Source organism: Notechis scutatus, chromosome 10, assembly GCF_049901735.1.
Source record: "Notechis scutatus isolate UNSWTSFEM ecotype Mainland chromosome 10, rNotScu1.2, whole genome shotgun sequence".
Classification (NCBI taxonomy): domain Eukaryota; kingdom Metazoa; phylum Chordata; class Lepidosauria; order Squamata; family Elapidae; genus Notechis; species Notechis scutatus.
In genome coordinates, this window is record NC_142018.1 from 6,055,001 (window position 1) to 6,069,363 (window position 14,363).

Below are 14,363 nucleotides of genomic sequence, written 5' to 3' on the forward strand. Positions count from 1 at the left end.
ATCAGAACTGGATACAATATTCCAAAAGTGGGACCAATAGTATAGTATAAAGCAGTACGGTCAATTCTCATGAACTTGATGCATCCTAGACTGAGTTGGTTTTTTTTGGCAGCTGCAGAACACGGCTGGCTCACATTTAAGTGACTGTCCACTAGTATCACTGTTACTACTATGGAGCCAAGTACCACCTAGGCATACCTGGTTTTTCCTAAGTGTAGCGCCTTACTTTTCTCACCAGTGATCTTGCTGGGCCCAGTCCTCAAATCTGTGAAGATCTTTTTGAATCTGGAAATTCAATGGTTGAAAAGGTAAAGTTCTACATTTAGGCAAGAAAAAACCAACTGCATAGGTACAGCATAGGTGGTACTTGGCTCAATAGCTTCAATGAAACTTGGCTCAGTAGTAGTAATTGTGAGGGGGATGGTGAAGTCCTAGTGGACAACGGCTTAAATATGAGCTAGCCGTGCGCTACAGCCCCCAAAATAAACCAATGCAGCCTTAGACTCCATTAACAGAGGGAATGGGGTCAATTCCACGTGAAATGTTAGTATCATTTTATAAGATCTTCCTAAGACCACACTTGGAATCCTGCACCCAGCTCTGATCAACACAACATAAAAAAGATGTTGAGACTCTGGAAAGAGTGAGAGCAACAAAGATAATTAGGGGACTGGGGGCTAAAACCTATAAAGGACAGTTACATAATTTGGGTGTGTCTAGTCTGATGAAAAGAAGGACTAGGGGAGACACGAGAGCAGCGTCCCAGTATCTAAGGAAGGGGTGACAAACTGGATTTCTTCCAGCGCTGGATCAGCTTTGTACTTCTCCTCCGGCCTCCTGCAGCCCCCCCCCCTCTGTAGTTTCTTCCCCAAACCCCAAAACTTTAACCTTAGACTGTAGGAGGCGTGCATAAGCGCACCAATGTGCCTACCGTCCCTGTCCTCGTTTTGGCCTGAATGGGTGTGGCCCCCCCATGCCCCTTTTTATTTATTTAATTTATTTATTTTTGTCAATTGCTTACAAAATAATAGTGTAAGTAAAAACATAGTTAGGAATACATGGATACATATAAGAAAAATAAAAAGAAACAGTAGGACAGGGACGGTAAGGTACATTGGTGTGCTTATGCACGCCCCCTACAGACCTCTTAGGAAAGGGATGAGGTCAATAGTAGACAGTCTAAGGTTAAAGTTTCTGGGGTTTGGGGAAGAAACCACAGAGTCAGGTAGAGTATTCCAGACATTGACCACTCTGTTGCTGAAGTCGTATTTCCTGCAATCAAGTTTGGTGCGGTTAACCTTGAGTTTGTATCTATTGTGTGCTCTTGTGTTGTTATGGTTGAAGCTGAAGTAGTCATTGACAGGTAGGACATTGCAATGTATATAATTTTATATACTATACTTAGATCCGACCGAAGGCGGCGTAGTTCTAGGTTTTCTAGGTCTAGAATTTCAAGTCTGGTGGCATAAGGTATTCTGCAACGAGTAGAGAAGCGGAGAACTCTTCTTGTGAAATAGTTTGGCCGGCAGAGGCACCACGGGGTGGTCATTGCTATTTCCAGGCCAGGCCCATGGGCTTGGTGGGTGTGGCAGGCCTTGAGTTTGAAACCCCTGATCTAAGCAGGGATTGCCACAAAGAAGAGGGCAAGAACAACAACTTATTCTCCAAAGCGCCTGAAGGAGGACAAGAAGCAATGGAGGGAAACTAACTTAAGGAGGGAAGCAACCTGGAACTAAGGAGAAATTTCTTGACAGTGAGAACAATTAACCAGGGGAACGGTTTGCCTCCAGAAGTTGCGAATGTTCCAACACTGGAAGTTTTTAAGAAAATATCGGGCAGTCATTTGTCTGAAATATTATAAGGCTTTCTGCATGAGCAAGGGGTTGGACTAAAAAAACCTCCAACTTTGTTATTCTGTTGTTCCGTTCTGTTCCGTTCTGTTGAAGTGTACTGGCCTAAGACAGAACTTTGGGCTACCCACTGCAGGCTCCTCCCCACATGGATGTAGTGTGGCTGGTCGGCCAGTTGTGAATCCATCTGGCGGTGATGCTGCCTAACCCACACTGTTCTGTATTACCAAGACATACGACATTATGGCCTTAAAAGGGGGATCCCCGAGGTAGCAAACCGAAAGAGACCTCTGAGAAATAGGCCAAGACAACCACAGAATTACCAGAGTAAGAATTGGAGATCATCACGTTACAAATAATCAGGTAGTGGCAGAATCCTAAAATAAGTATAGGGAGAGCAGGAATCGCTGTCAGTCCCCCTCCCCCGAACACACACACACACACACACACACACCTCTTGCCTGCCCTGCTCAACCAACTGTGCTTGCACCGTTGCTCATTGTTAAGCGCTGGGATCCGAGGCCCAGCCAGAAGGCTGCCCATGTAAATGGGGCCGGGTGGCAGCGGGTGGCCTGGCAGCAGCTCCTTCTGGCACAAAGCTGTTGGTTGCTCTTCAGACAAACAGCCCTTCAAGGGGCCCATTTGAAGGCAGCCCAGCCTGGCCTCAGCCAGAACGTGGAGCCCTCACAACGTGCTTTGCCAGTCAGTGCAGGGATCGGCTCCCCCAGGCAAGGGGTCCTTTTGGATCCAGAGACAATAAGCACCCCAGTAAATAGAGGGATTTTAAAGGTTTGTGATTAGGTCAAGCAAACAGACGTAAAAGCAGAACCTAAAGAGCAGGCGTGACTTAGGCGCTCCTTAATAAGGACAGCAGAGATGCCCTGAGGGTGGCCCATTTCTTCCCCCTCCCCCAAACAACAGCCCCACAGTTGTTACTGTTTTCAATCCAAACCCAGTGCCAAACCCAGACTACAAGACCTTGACCAGCTGGGACCCCCACTCTGGGCTAGGAAGGGAAAGTCAGGATTAATTAAATCCAGGAAGGTTCCACACAGCCCACCCGACGTCTCTATTCGGGAAATAAGGGCATAAAACCAGCTGCTTAGCTCAGAATTAGCTCTAGACTTCTAGACTTTTCTTAATGGGAAAGAAAAACGAAACTATGTCCCCAAACTCAAAATAACGATGGCTGCCCACCTCGTAACTACGATGTACCACATTCAATATCCTTTACAGTGGCTCCTCTTCCCTGGTGGTTTCTGGAATAATTCATGGGTAGCGTTGAGATGAACTCTGTCTAAAGCCACATCCAAGCGAATGGGCCTGAAAGAATAATTAGGACCAGTTTCCTCCCTGGTTTATTCAGTGATGCTTCTTGTCATGAGGAAGCTAAGCCTGAGTGGAGCCCCCTCATAAGGACGGCCAAGTTAATAAGGCTCTTATTTGCCTTAGGAGGCATTGCTGCACAGAGCCAAACAGGGAGACCCCACCCCCCTTCAAGGAATGGTCTCGTTGACTTGAAGGCCAGCATTGCATTTGACCAGGAGCCCTGGTGGTGCAGTGGTTGGAATGCAGTATTGCAGCTAACTCTGCCCGCAGCCGAAGTTCAAGCCTTACTGCCTTCCATCCTTCCCAGGTCAGTAAAACCCAGATTGTTGGGGTTGGCGGTTGACCCTATAAACTGCTTAGAGAGGGCTGTAAAACACGGTGGAACAGTATATAAGTGCTATTGCTATTTGAATCTAAGTAAGGATTCATTCACTGAGTAGATAATAAGACTAGATTGGCTCAACATCTGCATTTCCCCCCATCTGAAATGCAAACTTTGACTCTCACTCTTGTATCTTTTTTTCCTTTGTCTTTCCTTCGTCAAGGCTTAGCTTCCCAGCTCCACCAGGCTCAGAACAAATGGCCTGCCCAAAGTCCTTTCTTCACTGCTGGCAGGACATTTTGGAGAACCAGGGTGGGGAGTCATAAAAGTATGACTCTAGCGACAGGGGGGAGGACCTCTTTAAGGGAGGCCTCGGCCCCAGAGTTTCCCAGGATGACTTTGAGCCAGAGGGAGGGTTGTTCTGGGGAGAGGGAGGAGGGGCTAGGTATATCTTCTTGACCTTCGGAAGGCAGCTGGGGGAGACTTCCAGGGACAGGGACCTGCACCCCAGGCACACAGATAAACGCCTCTCCGCTCTTGGCTCTCCCAGAGCCCAGAAAAGCCTCTCCTGGGGCTTCCTCGGGGCGCACAAACCCTGATGGGGGAGGAAAAGAGTTCACGGACCTCACAGACTTGCACCATCACTGGAAAGGAGCAAAGCCCCTACAGAGCCTGTGAGGAGGACTTCTGAGCGAGCAGCCCAGGGTGGCCCTTCCCAAGGCCGCCGCCTCTGCTGAGGAGCTGAGGAAGGCAAGGCGGGAGCCACCCCAAGGCCCTGCCCTTGGAAGCAGACCTTGCAGGGAAGCCTCCCCAGAGCGGCTGCTGGCATCCGGGGGTGTTGTGTGTGTGTGTGTTAACCCACAACTCCCACCCCGTTGTTCCAAGGCAACCCTTTGCCTTCCCAAGTTTGACCTTCCCACGCTCTCCATCTCTAACTGCTGGCGTGCAGTGGTGTTGAGTCTGAACTGCCATTGCAATAAGCCATGGTTTGTTTTAATCCGAGTTTACTATAGAAGCTACAGTTGTTCACATTTCACATTAAACCACAAACCAAACCAACTGCCTAATGCTCTGATTTATAATTGCAGAAAGTCATACTTAGATGGGTTTGGCTTAGTATGTTGTGTGACCCCAGCCCCATTGGGTTATTTCAAATATACCAGGGTTAAGTACTCATGTTTTAGAAAGTGTGTGTGTGTGTGTTCTTCACTCCCATTTTCAACAACAGATTGGGGAGACCCGGGGAGAGGACCCCTCCCCCCCCTTTCAGCCTGGGGGGGGGGCTCTTTTGGCCTTGGGTATCTGGCCAGGCACCCCACCTGTACAGAGTCCTCTGGCAGTAAAGAACAGGTAGGTCGGATAGCAGTTAAAGTTGAGAAAAGACAGAAGAGGGTCTTCTCCTTCGGCTTCCTAGCAAAGGGGCTTCCTGTGGGAGCTCAGCTGCCCTTTCTTTGGCTCTGAACCATTTGGCCTTCATGTCACTATCAGAGCTAAATTCAGTCAATCAGGATAGAGCTGGAAGGGACCTCGGAGGTCTTCTAGTCCAACCTCCTGATCAAGCAGGAGACCCCAGACCATTTCAGACAACTGGCTGTCCGGTCTCTTCTTAAAAGCTTCCAGCGCTGAAGCAGCTACAACTTCTGAAGGGAAGTAAGTCCACTGCCTTCTTTTCTCTAGACTAACCAAACCCAATTCCTGCAACCGTTCTTCACATGCTTTTGTCTCCAGGCCCCTAACCATCCTAGTTGCTCTTCTTTGTACTTTTTCCAAGATCTCAACATCTTTTTTGTAATGGGACCAAAACTGAATGCAGTATTCCAGGTGTGGCCTTATTAAAGATTTATAAAGCAGTGCTAATATTTAAATTCATTGGTGGCATGACTATGTGATTTGCACCTCACAAGCACTAAACTCAGTGCTTATTTCTGTGATCAGTTGCAAGACGAGCTGTTTAAATAGTGCTAAATACTTTATATACACTGCTCAAAAAAAAAATAAAGGGAACACAAAAATAAGACATCCTAGATCTGAATGAATGAAATGTTCTTATTAAATACTTTGTTCATTACATAGTTGAATGTGCTGACCACAAAAATCACACAAAAATTATCAATGGAAATCAAATTTAGCAACCTATGGAGGTCTGGATTTGGAGTTAGACTCAAAATTAAAGTGGGAAAAAACACTACAGGCTGATCCAACTTTGATGTAATGTCCTTAAAACAAGTCAAAATGAGGCTCAGTTGTGTGTGTGGCCTCCACATGCCTGTATGACCTCCCTACAACGCCTGGGCATGCTCCTGATGAGGTGGCGGATGGTCTCCTGAGGGATCTCCTCCCACACCTGGACTAAAGCACCCCCCAACTCCTGGACAGTCTGTGGTGCAACGTGGCGTTGGTGGATGGAGCGAGACATGATGTCCCAGATGTGCTCAATTGGATTCAGGTCGGGGAACGGGCGGGCCAGTCCATAGCATCAATGCCTTCGTCTTGCAGGAACTGCTGACACACTCCAGCCACATGAGGTCTAGCATTGTCTTGCATTAGGAGGAACCCAGGGCCAACCGCACCAGCATATGGTCTCACAAGGGGTCTGAGGATCTCATCTCGGTACCTAATGGCAGTCAGGCTACCTCTGGCGAGCACATGGAGGGCTGTGCGGCCCCCTAAAGAAATGCCACCCCACACCATTACTGACCCACTGCCAAACTGGTCATGCTGGAGGATGTTGCAGGCAGCAGAACGTTCTCCACAGCGTCTCCAGACCCTGTCACGTCTGTCACATGTGCTCAGTGTGAACCTGCTTTCATCTATGAAGAGCACAGGGTGCCAGTGGCGAATTTGCCAATCTTGGTGTTCTCTGACAAATGCCAAACGTCCTGCACGGTGTTGGGCTGTAAGCACAACCCCCACCTGTGGACGTCGGGCCCTCATACCACCCTCATGGAGTCTGTTTCTGACCATTTGAGCAGCCACATGCACATTTGTGGCCTGCTGGAGGTCATTTTGCAGGACTCTGGCAGTGCTCCTCCTGTCCCTCCTTGCACAAAGGCGGAGGTAGTGGTCCTGATGCTGGGTTGTTGCCCTCTTACAGCCTCCTCCACGTCTCCTGATGTACTGGCCTCTCTCCTGGTAGCACCTCCATGCTCTGGACACTACGCTGACAGACACAGCAAACCTTCTTGCCACAGCTCACATTGATGTGCCATCCTGGATGAGCTGCACTACCTGAGCCACTTGTGTGGGTTGTAGACTCCATCTCATGCTACCACTAGAGTGAAAGCACCGCCAGCATTCAAAAGTGACCAAACCATCATCCAGAAAGCATAGGAACTGAGAAGTGGTCTGTGGTCACCACCTGCAGAACCACTCCTTTATTGGGGATGTCTTGCTAACTGCCTATGCTTTCCACCTGTTGTCTATTCCATTTGCACAACAACATGTGAAACTGATCGTCAATCAGTGTTGCTACCTAAGCGGACAGTTTGATTTCACAGAAGTGTGATAGACTTGGAGTTCCATTGTGTTGTTTAAGTGTTCCCTTTATTTTTTTGAGCAGTGTACATTTATGCTCCATTTGCTCTGTAGCAACTTAAAACAAAAAGCTTCACCAGAGCAAACATTATAAGCAGGGTGGGCTTCAAAAATTTTAGCAAGGGGTTCTCCTCCTGGTTGCTGGGTGGGTGTGGCCATGGTGGGCGTGGCCTAGTCGGCCTCCTGCACCACGGCGGGGGCATTTTTGCCCTCCCTCCCTGGGCTCAGGAGGCTTTTTTCGAGCCTCCGGGAGGGCAAAAACGGCCACCCCAGGCTCCGGAGGTGCTCTGGAAGCCTCCTGGGAGGCCCGTTTTTCACCCTCCCTGAGCCTCTGCAGGCCACCTGCACTTACCTGCATCCAAAACGGGCTGGGTGGGGACTCCTGGGAGGGGAGGGGTGGGCATGGCCAGCCAGGAGTGGGATTTGGGGGTCCTCTCAAGCCCCTGCAAGCCCCCAGCAGCCCACCCGTGATTATAAGAGATTACACACACACACACACACTTGTTTGCTCATTTTTTGCAAACAACAGATGGGCGAATGGATAGTCCACACGACTCACAACATATAATCATACTGTGGTTGAAATTTTGGGCAAGGATTGAGGGAAAAACTTACTTCAAAGCTTGATTTATGATGAAATTAATGGAGGGATCCCAGATCAATAATCAACTCTCAGACTAATAAATTATGAGACTGTTAGGTGCCAGCCGCTTGATTTTAGCTTCTATATGCAATTCTTTTTTTGTAAAAAAATATTCAAATGGAAAGATGCTTCAGTGTTACATTCACATGTTTCTCCTTCAACAGTTCCCAAAGCAGTAGGCAACCCCAATATTCACAAGTCCATGCTCAAAACTTAAATTTGCTTTTCTGATCCATTACAAACACGAGAACTCTGTTCAGGCCGTGTGACAATTATTTGCAGGTGGCAGACAGATGCTGCCGTTGCTTTGTTGTCTTCCTTCCTGACTGTGATGCAGCTCAGGCTAAGAGGCCAAGTGGGACCTTCAGCTGGGCAAACGCCCAGTTACACAAACAGAAATTGGAATGGTGGGATAACGGCTGGAACTGACTGCAGGGAAGGAAAATGAATGTGGTGTCCGCAGATGATGGTGTAAAACGACACCGTTAGATGCCTGTGCTCAAAGGGCCTTTTGAATGCCCCAGGCGAGCAATGCACCATTTCTATTATGATCTCGCTTCTTCCTGGGGTAAGAAAGGGAATTTTGGAAGTTCAGGATAAGCAGATTTGGGCTGCACAGGTCTGAATGACCACTAGATGGCAGCAAAGAGAAGCAGAAAACTCTGCCGCCATCCCGAATGTTTTGCAATTAGTTATGAGAGTTCTTGAAGAAGTATTGGGAAGTGTTTTTGACCACTGAGAAAAACCTTGAAAGCCTCTACAATGTCATCAACTGTGAAGCTGTTGCTTGCAACAGCCTTCCCCAAGATTCTCTATCTTGCTCCCTGAGGAGGGACTGCTGGGACTTGTGGCCTGACACGTTGGGATGAGGAGAGGAAACAAAGGAAAAAGATTCCTTTGATAAGCACGAGCAGAGCCATTGGGAAGCAGAGCGGCTCCCACGGTACGCCTGGCTCAGGCCGGGGCTTCCCCTCTGCCCTTTGAACGCTTGGGCTGAAAGAGAGAGAGAGAAAGAGAAAGAAGAGAAAGAGAAAGAGAGAGAACGAGAGAGAGAGAGAGAGAGAGAGAGAGAGAGAGAGAAGAGAGAATGAGAGAGAGAGAAGAGAAAGAGAGAGAGAAGAGAAAGGGAAAGAGAAAGAAAAAGAGAAAGAGAGAGAACGAGAGAGAGAGAGAGAGAGAGAGAGCGCTCTGCTACGTGGGCAAAGGTAGAACCGAAAACTGCGCGGTTGGAAGGGGCCATGCAAAGGAAGTTGTGTCCATCCCCCCCACAAAGAGCCCAGGTGCTCTGGCCAGGGAGTGGGTGACCCAAGCAGAAAGGACCAAGACCCCCGGGCAAAGGGAGGGACCCCCGTGGCCCAACAAGAGAGTTATGGCAAAAAAACTACTGTTCTTCAGGGGCTAGAAGAATCTAAAAACACCCCGTCACAATATTTAACATTCCACTCCAAACAAGTGCAATTCTTATGCAATTCTTATGCAGCAACTGTTGTGGAAATGGACAGGAGGGAGGCTGAGGAGAGCAAGGAGGGTGATGCATAGGGTCAGTCAGAAAGTTTTGTTGCCAACAGAGATGAAGTGAGAAGGCAGATAGATAGAAGATAGAGGAACTTTATTCTCACTTTGAATGTACACTAACTGGCATACATTAAAATGGAATTTCATTGCATGCAGCTCTCAAAGGGTCACCACCTCTAATACACACTACACAAACATGACAAAATAAATAAATACAAAATTATGCACATACCCAGAGAAACCATGCAGTCAAGTTCGGATGTATACATGTACACGGTGAGAAAAATGAATCTTGCGTGTTATCAGACGAGTCACATCTGATGATATTGAAGTTTCCAAGCAGAAATATCCACGAGACCATCACAAATTTAGAGATGGACGAGGAGCTGAGAATAGCAGAGGCCACATGCCAAGTTCGGAGGGACCCCCGTTGAATTCCCCACCGGGGTCTTTTGCAGAAACGAACAGGGAATCGGCTCATGTGGGCCACGTCACTATCAGGAACTTCTCCTGAGGCCCCATAGCTGACATTGTGTAATTCACTAGAAACCTGACCTGCCCAATTCCCCTAGTGGACATGCCCAAAGTCCAACCTATAACTAAAAGGTGGGTTTTGGGGTTCTGGATCATTGCTTTTTGACCTTCAGACGGCACTAACGGTTCTTGGCCTGAAACGGTTCCAGGGCTGAGGGATGAGACATGGAAAAGTGCTCCATGCTTTTGGTGGCCCAAGTTGCAATATTGATCCATGTTTTGCAGTCAGGAAAGCTGGAGACATAGAACATAGAAGAAGAGGTTGGAAGGGATCTTGGAGGTCTTCTAGTCCAACCCCCTGCTCAAACAGGAGACTTTATACCAGTCTGTTCAGCCTTTTCTTGAAAACTTCCGGTGGTGAAGACTCTCCTTGTTTGTACACAATCCCTAGTGTAAAGATATCTTGATGGCTCTGGGTAGGCTGACTGACTACCTCCCCATCTTTAGCTTGGTTCCAACCAGCCGACCCAAATGAGTAGGAATGTCTTGGACTTTTGACCAATGTGAATGGCAATTTTTTTTACCTGCGGCTTCTTTGATTGTTACTTGGCACGTGGGAGCCCTGAGCTCTCTCTGAATGACTGTTGTGCTTCTCTCTCCATGCAGCTCTACAGACAAGGTGAGGCTCCATTTTATTAACCGGGATGGAGAGAAATACTCGGTCAGCGCCAGAGAAGGGGAAAGTCTGCTGGAGGTTGTGATAAATCAAAATATTAACATCGATGGCTTTGGTTAGTGGTGAGATCCTGCCTTTCTCTCTTCAGGCTCTTTTGCTTACCAATAATCTATTTTTTTAGGAGTTGGCAAGATTGTTTTACAGACTGGTCTAGGCACCAAAACACCCACCTCCTGAGATCTGTACCTCACCTCTGTTTACATACAGGAAAGCCTTAGGGGTCCCAAATCTTCCATTCTGAGGGTTGAAATATCTCCTCCCCTGAAGATGTTACCCAGCCTGGTAACGAAATCTTTGGAAACCAATCCACAAGCTCGGAGAATGAACTCTTACTCTCATCCTACATCTGAGCTACAGATATTCACCACTATCGCTAGTTCAATCTTCTTCCGGTCAAAGGATGCTTCTCATCATCCTGCTGTGGTGATGGGGCCATTTTGTGACTAGGATATGACTGCCATTTTGTGAGTGCACCCACAACACACTTTTCACATTCCAAGCGTGCCTCTACCACTAAAGTATGCTCACATCCAAACGATCACCTCTTACATGCAAGTATTTACTTAAGTTTGCTTCATCCATCCACTCCATTTACATGAAGAATAAAATACAAAGCAGCAGGTTCCTCCACATTTGGATCCCCGTATGGCAGAAAAACTTGGGGAAAGCAATAACCGAGCCCCAGTTTGTTTCTGAATTATTTTAATTTTCACACCTGTAATATATAATGTAGCTCCGTCCAACCAATTCTCTAGTGCATCCTGTGTTTTCTTGCAACACGGCACCGTTTGCTTTCATCGGTGCTTTCTAAAATTGAGGGAGGAAAGCTGATGCTCTTGATTTTTGGTGGCTCTCCTGAGTTTATAGAAGGCAGGCAACACTGTCAACCTGCAAAAGGAGCCCTGCATGGTTTCTGCTGACGACGGCGGCCTCTTTTCTCCCGCAGGGGCGTGTGAGGGCACCCTGGCCTGCTCCACTTGCCATCTAATCTTTGAGAAAGCAGCATTCCAGCAACTGGGTGAGATCAGTGACGATGAACTGGACATGCTGGACTTGGCCTATGGACTGACTAACACGTAAGCATCCTGGGTGCCCCTTCCTGGGTGCATTCGAGGGTGGGGGGAGAAGAAGGGGGGCATTTCCAACTCTGCACTCTGGCTATGTTTCAATGAAAGGGAGAATGCAAGTTGCTCGTCTACCTGGCTCCGAGGACTCTTTCCTGGGGAGCAACCCCAAGCATGTTGCGCCTGTTGCATAGATGTTGGTAAGCTCAGTCAGTTTGCCACACCTGGACAAAAACATTGAGAAGGCCTCCTACAGGATCCTGCCCAGCCTCACATAAGTGGAAGCATAATTATGTAGAGAAGAGAAATGCTGGCTTATCCAGCTACTTTCTGGACCAATTTGCCTTGGGCATCCCTTTATAGGGTAAAGGTAAAGGAAACTTCATTGCCATCTCTAGGGGCTGCAGCTCATCTCTGGCAGTGAGCCAGCGCTGTCCGAAGACATTGCTGCGGTCACGTGACCAGCAGAACATCATGGGAAGGTTATCTTCCCACCGAAGTGGTACCTATTTATCTACTCACATTTGCTTGCCATTGAATTGCTAGGTGGGCAAGAGCCGGGGTGAGGCTGGATGCTCACCCGATTGCGTGGCGCTTGGGTCTTGAACCTGGGCTGCCGATAAGCCCAGCTTATCTTAACTACTGAGCCAGCAAACTGCCCATAGAGAGTCTTTCGGATTTTTATTTTGATCGTCATTCTCAGCTCTCGGGGTGGCATTTTGAGCTGCATCTAAGGGCTGGGTTCACCAGGGACACCAAAGGCCGCCTGTCCTCCTGCAGATGGTGGGTAACTTGGCAACATGTTAGCTATTGCATGCTAGGAAAGTGATGCCCAAATCCAGATGTTTGCACCTGCTTTTCAGATCTCGTCTGGGTTGCCAGGTGTGTGTGAAGAAATGGATGGATGGCCTGACTGTCCAGGTGCCCACAGAGGTCTCAGACATCAGGAGAGAACTGGAAGTGGAGAAGCAAAAGAAACAGTAGCCGAAGCACGTGACACGCTCTGCAAATATTATCCTGACCCTGTTAGAAGAGGGGAGGCCTTTACTTTCCAGACTGAAAGCAAACACCCTAAACCAACCAAACCCCATTTCTGAGTTCACATGACTTGCTGCGCCCAACAAACTCAAGTATACAGTGGCTTAATATGACAGCTTAGTTCAGCTTACACATGGAAAGAACCACTGGGGCGTCTGACCACTTGGCCGTGTGCCGCACAGCCCGTTTTAGCCCACCTTGGGCTGTGGAGCCAGGCCAGCTCCTGAAAGGGTTCAGTGCTCAGAATCTGTAGCCTCAAGCAACCAACCTGGATTGGGATGAAAAACTGGCGACCTCTGGGGCTCATTTCTGACAGAGAGATTGAGAGAAACTGCGGCGCGTCTGCTGCTTCCCAGGAAGCTTCTTGTGGGCTGGAGAGAATGGATGGGAGGAAGATGGTGGAGTCCCAAAGTAGCAGCCCCCTTCCAGCCTATCAGTCCCCTTCCGACGGGCTGGGGTGCTCTTACTTAGAGCCCCCCTCCCTCCCACCCAGGGGCCACTCTGTGAGACAGAGGAGGGGCAGGACTCACCCCAACTCAGCCAGCGAAAGCCACGTCAAGCTCAGTCGGTCGCCTCACGGGACCTGGGGTCCCCTTGGAGGTTTCCCTTCCACCAAGTCTAGCCCTGCTTAAGTTCCAAGCCCAACTTTGGCCTTTGTAGACTGGAGGCCCATCCACGTTGGCGCTGATCCCTGAGCACTGAATTTGAGAGAGAGGGAGAGGGAGGGAGGGAGAGGCAGTGAATGATTGGGGCTTATTGCTGGCTATGAAGGTCTTTGTTGTGGTTTTCACTGTGGATTATTTCCTTGCAGCGTGCATTTTTACAAAGTGTATTTGGAAGAATTTCCCCTTTACAGCTACTCATGCCAAATATTATTCTGTTGGAAAAATAGGAATAAAAACATTCAAAACAAACCAAGAAAATACCTAGCAATTGTCAGATGGGGAGATGCAACTTTCTGTAGGGGAAACTCTGCATAACCTGGGGAGGCAGTCAAAGCTCCGCATGGAGTAAATTTACTGGAAATTGAACTATCTACTGAAGTCAAGACTTTCCATCGGCGTGAAACTATATCATATGAAACAATATACAGCACACAGTAAATGTAATCAAATCTCATGCTGCACCATATTAGAAGCGCTTGTGAAGTCTCCCTGAGAAATCTCAGCTGCACTTTTAAGCTTGCCCGGATAATTGTTTCTCACAATAATTAATCAGATTCCCCCCCCCCTCAAAAAAATCCTTGATGTTGTAGAGATTTGGATCGTCTAGGAGAGAAAAGGTATATCAAGGTGGAGGTATTCTGAAGAGCTTAATACCGCTGGCAATCGTTAGTAACCAAATAGTAAATTCTGAACTAAACACTTATTTTTAAATGCAGTTTTTATATTTGACAATGTTTATGCATCACATCAACTTCTCTTTCCCGTAGCAAGGCCCTGTACATTTCCCTGAGGATAATTAAATAAATGTTTCTTGGTACTGTTTATGTTAATTCTCCCCAAGAGATTATTTTGAGTAATTGGACATCAAACTATGCTTTTCATTTCGAAATAAGCATTTTAAAAAATAACGAATTCTTGCCTCTCTGGACCAGGCTCGGCAGAGGCCAAAGGTGGTCTGCATCCCCCAGTTTGCCAGTCACAATTGATCCGGTGTTTGCCGCCTTGTCCAAAATGCAACACCTGGGAAGTCCAGCCACTTCTTCCTGCAACGCATCCGTTACAGGGGTCACTCTGCAGGCCTGCCTTGGGAAGGGATCCCGACCTTTGGTCATCTGAATTAGCCTTTGATGTCAGTGCTAAAGGGGAAAAGCGTATCCCCGCCAATTTCCAAATAACTGGCAAGAGCAGGGGAG

The 14,363-nt window shown here is 48.0% G+C and overlaps 1 protein-coding gene across 1 annotated transcript in view; it reads left to right on the forward strand.

Moving 5' to 3' along the window:
* Positions 1-13,994, forward strand: part of LOC113427940 (adrenodoxin-like) — a 16,082-nt gene extending 2,088 nt beyond the window's left edge. Inside the window, exons 2-4 of the mRNA XM_087972019.1 lie at positions 10,344-10,458; positions 11,350-11,479; positions 12,331-13,994. Of these exons, the coding sequence (XP_087828145.1) occupies positions 10,344-10,458; positions 11,350-11,479; positions 12,331-12,451 (366 nt within the window). The 3' untranslated portion in view covers positions 12,452-13,994. The remainder of the gene's footprint in view (positions 1-10,343; positions 10,459-11,349; positions 11,480-12,330) is intronic.
* Positions 13,995-14,363: the final 369 nt, after the last annotated feature.